General features: G+C 42.2%; 1 protein-coding gene across 4 annotated transcripts in view; it reads right to left on the bottom strand.

Annotated features, from left to right (window-relative positions):
* Positions 1 to 3023, bottom strand: part of DGCR2 (DiGeorge syndrome critical region gene 2) — a 79309-nt gene extending 76286 nt beyond the window's left edge. For 3 of the 4 annotated variants that reach the window (XM_063454483.1, XM_063454484.1, XM_063454485.1), the window contains exon 1: positions 2671 to 3023. In XM_063454483.1, coding sequence (XP_063310553.1) covers positions 2671 to 2749 — 79 coding nt within the window. In that variant the 5' untranslated portion in view covers positions 2750 to 3023. The remainder of the gene's footprint in view (positions 1 to 2670) is intronic. The other variant, XM_063454482.1, reaches the window with a different exon arrangement.
* Between the last annotated feature and the right edge of the window lie 10199 nt (positions 3024 to 13222).

Below are 13222 nucleotides of genomic sequence, written 5' to 3'. Positions count from 1 at the left end.
TGCCTTTTGTTTGCCAGGTCGTCCAGCATTTGCTGAGGGGTCTGCTTGCTTACCGCCATTCCCGCTGTGCGCTCACTGTCCGTGTCGGACTCGGCGCCATCTTGGGCCTGCTGGCTCACAGATTTGTGCTGAGGTGTGCGGGCTGCAAAGAAATCCGCTTTTTCCTTGGCGTCCGTCGCTTTTTTCGAGCGGTATTGCGACATTCTTAAGGGTGATCATGGTAAGTTGTTTTTTTGCAGAATGGAAGCTTTAAATTATGCTTTTAATGAGCCTAATCGGCGGAGCTCGTTCAATCCGCGACCATCTGGCTCGGGTTCCGGCCACGCCCCTTATTCTTGTAATTATAAAGATTATACTGCAGTATCCTTAGTATCTTGTAATTATAAAGAATATATTGTTTTGTCGTTCATAAAGAAACTTATTTCACCCACTCAATTAATGTCATATCCTGCATCCTTGAAAATAAAAGCAAAACAGCATCTTTCAGTCTGGGGCTAATATACAATGGCCCAAGTTCATGCAGACGAGCACCAGGTATCTAATTATACCTGGGTTTCCTGTTGTGAGTAGGGATTTAACCCTGCTCACTCTGTATTACAGTCTATGGGTATTTAAACACCCATTTAAACATCTGTATAAAGCGCTCACTTTGAACATTGCATGCAGCTCATCTGTCAGTCTCGGGCCACTAAAAATTACCCCAGCTGAAAGAGGGAAGTCCAAGTTATCAATACATGAGACTACCTAGAGTGAGCCCGAGCTAACTTTTTTTTTTTTTCACCCGTGGCTTTTATATTTCCAGAACTTTTTACATCTCTAACTGGAACTCTTGTAAAGTTACACTTCCGGCAGCACTGGGCTAGATTTCTCTATGTGCAGCAATTCAGACTACACATACAGACTCCAATCACTATGACCACTTCAAGTCACTTTTTGGAGTAAGAGTTTAATGTAACAGGATACAGAGACATGTTAGACAGTTGGGTGCTTTTAACATTATGGCATTATTATCAGTTTGGGGAATGACTTAGCCACTGTGCCCAAAGCAAGGTCCATGAAGACATGGTTTGATGAACTTTACGTGGAGGAGTGATTGTGACCACTTAACACCTTTGGGATGAAATGCTTAAGTGTACACACTGTGTTTCTTTAACATTCTAGCTGAGCTTTCAGAGAGAAGCAACAATGAGGTAAGTTAATCCCCTCTTTACAACAATAACATGAAAAATGTTAGAAGAAAAAAAAAAAAAAAGTTTACTCATTCAGAAAAAGGGTTTCATTTCCATAATATATAGTTCTAGATTTTTAAAGGGGCATATCCACTATAGCATGCTGTATTTGTTAAGGTGGTGTAAGGACTCTTTAGACCCCATCTGAACGTTCAACATTTGCTTTGGTCCTAGACTCCCATGACCTGGCCTCTCAGATATTACTAAAGTAGAGTTTAGTAATAAAATTCTTATATCCACATTTGACATATCAAATCTGCCTGTTTCTACACAGGGGACACAAATAGGTGACTCCTAGCATCATAACCACTACAGTGCACTCTAGTGGTTATGGTGCTTACACTGTACGTTTAACTATGACTATGCATCCCACTTTAACATTTTATATTTTAAATAATCTTCCATTAGCAGGCATAAGGGAGAATAAACATGTTAACATTACTTGAAAATGAATCAATGGAAATCCCCAATTTTTCAGAAGGCAGTAGCATCCCATGGTGTGATACAAAATGCTATATTTCTGTTATTCATGGCAGCTACTGCTAGCTGTGGAACGCCAGCAAATGAGGACATCACATAAATAACAGCAAAAAAATGTCTGGCAGAGTATTAAAAGAAGTAACCATCTTGGCAACATTCGGAAGAAACAAAAAGTAGTTATCATTGCTATATTGGTGTGTGCCAATACCTGAATGTTTCATTCCATTCCATTCCATCATTCCATGATTCTCTGGCTATGTAATTCAAAGAATCAAGGGAGTTGTAGTTCTAAAGCAAGATTTTTTTTTTAAAAACTATAAGGAAATAAATTCAAAAGAGGGAAGTGAAAATCTCCAACTCAGTTTTTTGCTTTTTTTTAATCCAGGTTCTCTTTTTCCATTTGCAATTCAAACAAACTCCAAACTTAGTATAGGATTATGGCAGTGTGTAAATAAAAGAAACAATAAAAGAAAAATTAAAAAATAAAAACCTCCTCCAGATCTGCACGAAGCCTAATGAGCTTGCACAACCTTCTAATCCTTTGCCATAAAAGGCTCAGCAAAGAAAACATAGCTGGGCCAAAGTCGGGGAAGATCAGGCTTGCCATTCCCCCTGCCAACATGCCCTGTGCATCCCTGACAGGAAGTGCCATGCATCCCCTGCCCTTTGGGAAAGGGACTACAGATTCTGCAATGTCCCTTTAATTAGGGGGAAGCTGCAGAATTAGCATGTTACAGATGACGGCAGGTGACCGGAGGTGTGCACTCAAAGCATTGGTTTACAAAGCATTGGGCACACATCTGGTACCTGCAGGGTTACAATGAGACACGTAGACGCCCTGCCACTCATAATGCCACCATGCCCGATGCCCCCGGCCCCTCAATACACCCCCCAGCACTCCATACACCCCCCAGCCTGCCCGCCCTCCTTGTAGGCCGCACCCCCCGCGGGTATAACTCACCTGGCCGCAGCGGCTCAGTCAGGGTGAGCACGAGTAGAAAGAGCAGGAGGAAAGTGCCGCTGTCCGCTTTGGGCACCATTTATCCTCCGTTCATCCTTCCGCCAGAGCCGTGAAAACGGGACACACAGCGCCGTGCGGGGCAGGTTTAATCCAGCACTGCTGTCACAACTCGTCCGATGTACAATAATCCTATCGCTTCCAGGATTCCCGTTCCCGTTCCGTTAGTGTTTGCTGCCCGGTCGGTACCGGGAACTGTAACAGATTGACTAATCAGTGCTAACAAGATGGCGGCCTCCGTCTCCTCACAACAAACAGAACGCAGCGCAGCCAATCAAAGTGCGGAGAGGACGGGATTTACGGGCTGTCACGTGGTTAAAGGGGAATATAATAGGGGGTCCGCCCGGTCACCGATTCCGCCTATTAACGGCAAGCAGGCGGGAGCCTTCGTCTCGGGAACACAGAGACTGGCCGTGCTATAGAGAGGGTCCGGGGTGCGTTCACTGATTAGTGAAATAGCGCCTCAGGGTGAAATAGTGGAGTCCCGCTGTCACTGGAGAGCAGTGGGAGCATTTATATTTATTTTTTAGTCAGCCTTGTTGCTAATCGTTTGCAATTACAATTTTAGTTCCCAGTTTGGTATTTAGTAACTAAATTCACAAGTTTATGTCATTTTTGGCGAAAATTGGACTTGTCATTTTCTTCCATTCAGCTTTGTTTTTATATAAAAACAGAGAATATGAGAACTCTGAGAATGGACAAGCCCCTTGCCCTCCAGACAGTCCTGGATTCAGTGGTCCTCAGTTTCTTCACTTAGGTCCCACTTTTGGAGATACTATAGAAATGTCCCCAGTAATCACAGCACTAGTGTGTCATTAGCTTGTCTTCTAGGCAGTTAGCTGTGCTTCCACATCAATACTGATGCATAGTGTCACTTTAATGCCTCTTACATAGCCCATCCTATATTGAGGTACTACCTAAACATCCTGGTTTCAACTGTTTAGTACCAATTTTACACTCCCTGTCTAGTTCATTGGTGTCCTGCATCAGAGGACACCAGGGAAATTTCTCCAATCAGCATAGCACAAGTGCATCAAAAGATACATTCACGCTTTACAAACTGCAGCAGTCTGGGAATTAAGCTCGTGCCTAGGGTGATTTTAAAATGCTCAGCGTGCGTCAGCCAGGGAATCTCTCAGTCAGCTTGTCCTAAATTAATGTCTTGGCCTTCTTTGTGTGGCCTGCCTAGATTTTAAACAGGACTCACATTTGGGGCATCTCACCAGTGATGCAAAAGGCATAACAGGCACATCCCCAAAAGCCTGCCTATCCCCAATTCCATATGTTCCAATGTTGGGAGGTATACATTTGTATGTTTTCAGTTTGGGTATTTTGGCCCCAAATTTTAAATAAATCTTTTTTATAGTATAGTGTACTTCATGGTCACTAGACCCTGGCTGGAGATGGCACCTTCAGAGTTCTTTGCAAAGGCCCCAAAAGTGACTGATCTGCTTTAAAATGATGATAAATACTACAAGAGACGTGGAAGGTTGGGCAAGCAGTTGCAGCCTCAAACCATTCTTCTGAAAATTAAAATAACAGGAGGAATGTCTGTTCGCTCAGTTCTGGAAGATTAAGACAGCAGGCAGAAATTGTGTAGTGGTTTTGCAAGCCCAGTGTGGGCTTGTACCTGTGCTCTCTCATTAGACTATAATATCTTAGGCTGCCCTAGCTACCAGACAGCAATGAGTATGGATGATGCAGACGTTTACCATTGACAACAGGTTGAGATGAGACCGTGATCATGACTCTCATAAAACACATAGGTGCCATATTTATTAGCCCCAGACATCCCAACATTTACGCTGAATAATTGAGACAGAGTTGATGCAGGCCTGCCCGTCACGGGGTGTTGCCAGTTATGTATTGTGGCAAAACTAGCCACTTCTTTGTATAAGAGACTGAGTTGGTTCGACTATTTCTACTTCACGAACAGAATATGGACATATTGTGCGTCAGTCGAACCAACTACCGAATGGGGAGACCACCCAGTGGAGTCGTGTGTCTCCAATTGAGGATTGTAACACTTTAAACCCACAAGGTTCTAAATGGTCGGATGGGTGGCCGCCGCCACGTGTTCGTTCATATGGGCGCACGAACGCCCATCGATGTTTGGTTGTCGAGTGTGTGGAACTCAAATCGGACACTTGACCTCGCGAACACCGCAGGACTTCTATCCTGTTTGTACGTGCGTTTCCTTTCATCTAAGAAAAGCGGCATTCAACTAAATTGACCAAACGACCATCAGGCACACGACTATCCAGTTTATAAACGTTTACAATCGATAGTTTATTCATGAGAACTCCTGAAAGAAGACCGGTCGAAGCATTCAATCGCATGGAACCATTTTGGGGCTTCACCTCGTGGCTGACCGGTCTAAAACTTCACTCGAATGGCAAATTGGGCGCTCAGATCCCTGCTATTCGGTGAAGTGTCTTTCGTGGAGTTCTGATTAATATTTAAGGAGTTATGTTTTAAAATATTGTTTTATTTTCTGTACTTGGGAGGTAATCTAATTAAAGAACTGCCCTTAGGCAATCATCTTCCACGTACAGAAAAGGATCATGGGAAATGTGTCTTTGTTCCCTGCCCTCCACAAGGCCCACCAGGGGAAAACCCCTGGAATAAAAACCAGCTGTGGCTCAATATTCGTGCGCAAAGATGGCCGCCGCCACGTGTTCGTTCATATGAATGGCAGCCACCCATCCGACCATTTAGAACCTTGCGGTTTTAAAGTGTTACAATCCTCAAATGGAGACACACGACTCCACTGGGTGGTCTCCTCGTTCGTAGTTGGTTCGACTGACGCACCATATGTCCATATTCTGTTTGTGAAGTAGAAATAGTCGAACCAACTCAGTCTCTTATACAAAGAAGTGGCTAGTTTTGCCACATCTATTTAACCACTAGTGATGCCCATAATGGGCAGGGCCACACAGAAAAGCTATTTAACTGGCCCCCAGCCTTCCTGACCATGTAAGGAGCACTGCTGAAGCACTTCCTGCATGGTCCTGGAGCCTACTGTACAGCTAGAGTGCATCTAATGATGAGCTTGCACTATTTTGCCTGGGGCATTTCTCTGGTCTCCCCAAAGGTCGGGTACCAGGCAACTAAACCAAGCCAGCGGGACAGGACACTAAAACCGGAACTCTTATGCCACAAACGGTACTGTTAGGAGGTCTGCAATAAGCTGTGTGCAGCACTCCCATTAAGCAGTGCACACAGCCCTTTAAATTATCAAGGCTCAACAATCATATACATTTACAGTGATTATCTTTGAATCCAGGAAGATAGTCTCCCTGAATACCTCACTAACAATAGTGATCACACTGAGTTGTGCATGCTGAAGTTACTGTATGCAAGAGCTGCAGCATGAGAGGGAGGTCTCCTTATTCTATGATCACACCATACAAAGCTCTCACATAGTGCTCTTTATTGTGTAAGCTGAGAACTGACAGCAGAGGGAATCCCTTAATGTTAGCAAGAGGGCTTTAATTCTAATTTCTCTTACACAGGCCTTGTCTGGACTCTAGAAAGGGCAAACCATTGTAAAAAGGTTTGCCTCCTTACAGGGGAATGGCCGCAAGGTGCTCCAGGTATCCTAACCATAGTGGAGGACCTAGTGCCCCCCATAGCCCCCACCCATTGTTAGACGGTGAGGGAGGCTCTATTATTAAAAATGGAGGGGGGGGGGGGCGGGGCCTGACTACTGAAGGGAGCAGACCCATGTCTTTGCAGCTCCTGCTTATCGACTCACCTAAAGCCGATTATCGACGCACAGAGGCGGTAAACCAATGTCTTGGGGCTCCCAAACGATGTGGGACATCGAGACCGACAAGTGGACACCACGCAAGTGGTTCTATGTCCCAGACCCGACCCAAGCAGGTTTGCGGCCTACAAGCATGGCGGCGGTGGGGGAGGCGGCCGCTCTCCCACTGCTGAAACACACGGCAAGGCGAAGCTGGAATCCCCGTTCCCCCCCCTATGGGCCGGCGGGGGTTATCCCGGTCCCCACCGAAGCGACACATATGGCTGCACAGACGGCACCTGCCCACTCGGGCTGGAGTCCCGGACGCTCCGGGCCCAGCAGTATGGCGGACGCTCCGGGCCTTGTGGTCCCTGTACCCATGCAACCCTCAAGCCTGGATCTGATATTCCAGCAATTTATGGACAAACTGGATCGACTCTTCGCAACACCCCATATACAAAACGGGGATACAACATGTGGGCCGAGGAAACAGAAGCGGAATGGGACTCCTAAGGGCTCTACAAACCCCTTAGCGCCCACGTCGACTACCGACTGCCCACCCGGGCCGAGGGTCATCAGGAGACTTATTCCTCAGCGTCAGCCACATCGCCGGAAGCCTAACCGCCGCTGGCAGCGACGGAACACCAGGGCTATCCGAAGCGCCCTTGCAGGGAAAAACTTGGCCTCCAGCAGCACCCAAGTTTGTGGTTCCAAGACGCAGACCCCCACACGGAACCCGGGACAAAAGGGAGACTCAGCCGCCCTCACACCTCTCCCGCACTCAAAGTATTCCTAAACCACCGATACCCATGCTGAGACCACAGTCCCTCACCGGCAGCGGACACAGACAAACTCTGTCACGCAGAGCAACGCAAGAGAACCCGGTTCGGAGACAGCCACTACAGCGGCAAGCCCAGACCGGAAAGCGCACTTCTCGGGCAGTTTCAAGGGGACCCCCCACAGCAACAGCTATTACCTGCAGACTCTCAGCACATCGGGTCTACCTGCAACGCCCAGCCGGGCTATGGGACTCTGTATGCCCACGGAGAGGAGTCGGGTAAGCTGCTCTTAGCGCGAGGACTTCTTGGCCTCCAACCCTGCCCACTGGAATCTGGGGAAATTGACATAACACGAAAAAAGTGGACACTACCCTGTGTAGATTAACTGTGGACACTAGCCCATCATGTTTTATACCATTTCTGCATGTTATTAGACTGACTTTGAACCAACTGAAACAATGAAGATATATGTTATACCCGACATCAAGATAGCCTAGAGTAACCAGCAAAGTTAGCCTAAATGTATGGTATGCTACTGAGTACAAAGGCAGCGTATATAGTTTCCACATGATGAAGCTTTAAGCAGCAAATGTTTACTTTATCTGTCAGACCTGCCTACTGTCTTGCATTATTCTACATGCAACTTGTTACATACTGTTTTACGTAACTTAATACTAAACGGGATATACTCTGGCTACATAATCAACATGCCTGCTATAAATTCTGTCTCTATGCATGCTTTCTATATTGGAACAAACATTTGTGTTTTCCTAAACCTATACTGTACAGTTGCACCCAGTTTAAGTCAGTTTCTGGCACGTGCGAAGAAATCCTATCTTAGAACCCTGTCTACATGGGTTGTGCAACTTCTAGGCCTTAGACCGCATTAAATGGAGGACATGGTCACATGACTACGGACTGATAGGCGACTAACTCAGTCAAACGCAGCATTAACATGTTGCACCATACAGTAACACCGCTTAGCCTGATATCTTTACGACACACTTTTCTGGGGAACTCAACACGAGTCCTACATATATCGCCATAAGCGACGTGAACCTACATGGTATAACAAGTTATAAGCATACGTGTACCGCTAGTGAGTACAATTTGCTCTTGTCTCAAGATCCAGTTGATATCAATCAAGAATAGCTTGACCGTCATATTGTCTACCCATACACCACAGAATAGCCGACCATACCACTCTCGCATGCAGCCAATTGGACTTTATGCTTCCTAGCATGTATTTAAGCTTGATAACTACGACTTCTAATATTGTTCACCTGTTTTAGCTACTTATTGTTTTCTAGCATGTTTATATAACATAAAATGAGGCTGATACTTCTAAGAGATTTTGTAATTTGTCATGATGTTTCTCACCTGTATGACCCCTGCAAATCTCCCTCTCTTCATTCTGTACCACCATAACCACTTGCCTCAATAAAATAAAGATTGACAAAAAAAATGGAGGGAGGTCTTAGTGTTATAACTAATTATACAGCAATGGCATGTCCACCCCCCAAATAGTGTTCTGTCAACCCTGGGTAGCTAGTGGTCTTCTATATGAAATATACATCATGTTTGGTTTCAAATTAATTGTCTAGATTGCCAAGATTATCTGACCTAGTTACAAAGAGATCAGAAACACCTGTACATACATATTATGTATTTTAAGTTGGGTTCTAGAATACATTAATTGCCCCTCATAAAACTAGAATTCTTGCGCTTCCCCCCGCCAGCTCATCCTCAGAGGGCCAGATTAGAGAGGATGGGAAAAAATTATTATAGAATTCATAATTGAAACCTTAGCACTTTGTAATCCATTTTAAGATTCAGATCAAATATGCAGATGATTTTCCATACCAAAAGCTCTCTTGGAGCAGAAGAAAGGTTTACCCAATTTCTAAATTGCCTTGGTTGTGGCAGGTTTTCAGGTGTGGGTGATATTAAGGGGTATTTTTTATATATATAATTGTTTGTCTAGTTCATACAAATATTTATTTTGAGCCCTTTTACCCACTGAAGCAAGTTACGTGCCTGGCTGAGTGGTGGTATTTGTGATACCTCCATGTAAGGATCAGGCCGGATTCCCATTGGAATACAGAATCTTATTGACAGAAAACACCAAAACAGTTATACCTCCCAAGCGTCATCTATCTGGTGGAGGTGGTGCAGGGGGGGAACTCACACAATATAGTTATCAGAAAACACATACCCTATGCTAATCTATCACTTTCAAGTAATCCATACCCCCTAACAGCAGTGTCTGTTGAAGCAGGATTTTGGTGGGCAAGGTAAAAGGGCCACTGGTGTGAATCTCGTAAACAGAACTGCCCAAAGGGACAAGCATGCCCAAAAAGGCACGAAGAGTTAGATGGTCAGATTGGTGTGAATGCACATCAGGCTGCCTGCCAATCATGCAAGATGAGCAACCAAGGGCATACTATGCAGACGGCACCCTGAGCTTGGCATAAATGCGTCTAATGATTTGCTAGCTCTACACTTTCTAAGGACTGTTCCCTAGCACTAGCTGGTCCACTCCTCTCCTAATGTTCTTACTAGCAAGCAGAAGCTCCTGTTATACAGTCTAGGACAGAGAAAAAGTGTATGTAGTGCGGGTAGAAGAAAGGGGACATGCCACAGTGTTAGAGAGACTGAAGCAGCAAGGGTATTTGTATTGTGCACAAAGTCAGCTTTACCTTAAGTAATTTCATTGTCAGCCAGTCCACACCAGTTATGTTACCCTACATTCCTCTTAAGTTTCCATACTTAAGCAAGAGCATGTGAGGATATTTATGGGGTGATAAATATTAAAAATGTTTTCATAGAAATTATCAAAAATGAATTTAATTATTTTTATTATAGCAAAAATTTATATATTGGCCCTGTTCCCCTTAATTAAAGCAAAGAGCTACCCAATATTTTTAGCTCTTATTGACCCTTGCGTACATTTATTAGGGGATTTATATTTCACACATTAATGACAAACTAATTATAAAAATATAATTTATTGTGACAATAATAATAATAATATGTAACATGCGTGACAATAATCAGTGAATATTTAGGTATAACAAATTTATACAATATGGCAATGGTTTAACTCTATTTACAGACAGCTAAATAGCAACAGTTATATCGACATAGATGTAAATTTCAACAAGGTTTATGACAGACACTTTACTTTGAAACCAGCAATGCAATTCCTTACACAGCATCAACTTGAAATTTCTTTACACAGAGCTTTTCACAGCGTCTGTCTCACACAGCACAGGATAGAGCAATAAAAAGGATTTTTGGACTGACATTCTGTTAACTCCTCGCTATTGGCTACAATTCTCATAGGCAATATACCCTTTTATATTGCAATTGCATCTTTCTCATACCAGATCATTTAACCATTCCTTTTTCATCCAATAATAGTAATTCTAACCAGATTTTACCATATGCAGAATTTTAGCTTTCCTAATTAAAGATTACTATCCCTAATTCAGGTGAGTAAATATCCCTTGGTAAAAGTTCAGTATTCTAATTTTTGACAAATTACCAGTGAATATATTGTTTAATTATTCCACCTGTAGGAATGGAATTTTTATAACCATATATTCCTTAATTAATTGTGATTTCTAAGTTAGAAACCTGACCAACCTTCACCCAGATATATTTGGCTTCTTTGTAAAAGTTAGGTAATTTGATTTAAATTAAATAAAAAAAAAAACAGCATAATTATCAGTTCTTTTGTAGAATTTCTATCAGGCTTGGAGATATGTCCCAAGAATTGTAAATGCAAGTATGAATGAGAATTGTGGGAAATAGGAAAGTTTTCGGTTTAAGAGACAAGTGTTAGGATTTTTCAAAGTTCAAGAATTTTTAAAGAGATGAAGAAAGTTAGGTGTGTCCTCGTTCCTGCTCCAGATGTACGATCTTAGATGTTAGATGTCCCATCCCCAGAGAGTATTCCTCTCTCTCCTTTTTCCTGAAATTTTAAAGGAGAATTTCTCTATACGTCACTAGTTCACAGTGACCAATAGAGAAAGGTGGGCTTGTCTTTCCTATAGACTCATCTAGATTTTGGTCAGTAAATGGCACAATTACATCACCAAAAAGTCTTGTCATGGAGTCCATTTACTATTTTGTATAATAGGTTAACTGTATTTCGTGATGCGTTTGACATCATCTGGGCTATCTTTACGATACCTATTCGTTAAAAAGCTGTCAACTCTTCAAAGCGTTTTCTTTGTTTTTTACTAGACATACTATCTGGTTTGGTGCCATAAAATTAGATTCTGACACGTGTAGCCTTAATTTCACCCTTCCTTACAATGGAACTTTGTATTAGATCCTTCATATTTAAAAAGTAAATTACCGGTAATTACTTTAGTGTTATCTGTTATTCTGTGTCTGGTTTTCTTGTATGAAACTGTGTGTAGCACTTAGTAATGTTACACATGTGATTTATACATGTCTATTACACATATTCCACTATCGTTACTAAATAATATGGTATTTCTTCATTGATATTATATCCATGAATATTCTAATATTATTAACTATTTATATATAAGTAAACATAATTATAGTTAGTTATATGTGGATATATATATATATATATATATGTATTAGAGTGTCATATATACATATATATATAAATATATATATTTGTGTCTGGGTTGTTGCTATCAACCCCCCTTCTGCTGCAAACATCATGTATTTTCTCTGCCAATGTTTACATTATTCATTCAGCCATTAGCAGAGTAATACGACTAGAGTGCAGAGAAGTAAAAATGTAACTGTATTTGCAATTTGTTACAAAATGGAGTCACCTCTGTTTTAATGGTGATGTACAGTATACATTTTTAATTTCTATCTTAACAAAAAATGTCTGCCAGTGTAAATATACTGACAAGTAGTACAAAAAAATAATTAAATTAATGGGCCTATTCCATAGGCATGGGCCTGGAGCCCTGGTAAGGGTTAATGCATACATGGGGAGCAATCTTACTCCAGTACACCTTCTGGTTGGAACTCCTAGAACTAATGCAAGCCACGGGAATATAATGTAAAAGTAAATTTGGTTCACATATAGGATAATTCACTAATCTGAATAATCCAATGGGGCCAGAGAGGACCCTAGGTCCTCCCTCATGAAACTTATTAAAGCCCTACTCATTAACCACAGATGGTGACTGGGACATAAGGATGTTTCCCTGTTTATTTTTAATATATATCCCCACCTGATGGTCATGGGTGGGGATATTGCTGTGTGTAGTGATCTGTGCACCCCAGAGTACTTTTTTTTTTTTTTTTTAAAGTCCCCCACCTGATACCTATTGCTGCCCAGTTGCTAGTTAATATATTATTATTAATATTAAAGGCAACAACCTAATATCCCTCCCCATCCATCCACCCATGGGCCATAATAATAATCAGGGGGTGGACCTAGTGCACCACCCAGCCCTCATCTCAACAAAGTCAGACATCTACATGAATTCAATCTGCAGTCAATAAATATATATACAGTGGGGGCATAATCAATTATACAATAGGGGGAGTGGATATGCCATTACCCATATTTCACCCTTAAATAGTGTTCTATTCCCTCAATCCTCTAGCCACTGCCAGTAAAATAAATAACACTACAAACCCCCACCCTAATAATAGTGAAGGGGGCAATAAAACTAACTAGTCAACCAATCAGATAACTTTTACTCATATTGCAAATCACAAGACAATTTCCACGCTTTGCAACAGTTGACATAGCATTGAAAAGCCTATATAAGGGCTTTCCCCACTATCAGAGCTCAATCTGCGCTGAATCTTCAATGGGTGAAGGTGGATTAATTTTTGTTGTTGCATTTTTGCATTTTTTATGGCTCTTTTTTGTCCAATCAAGATGTTGCTGATTTTTAAAATTTTCATTAGTTGCGTTAGTTATTATGGATTTTTATTTGACCTTTTTTGGGTCTGA

This window comes from Pelobates fuscus, chromosome 5 (genome assembly GCF_036172605.1).
Source record: "Pelobates fuscus isolate aPelFus1 chromosome 5, aPelFus1.pri, whole genome shotgun sequence".
Taxonomy (NCBI): Eukaryota; Metazoa; Chordata; class Amphibia; order Anura; family Pelobatidae; genus Pelobates; species Pelobates fuscus.
This window is presented reverse-complemented; position numbering and strand designations above follow the sequence as displayed.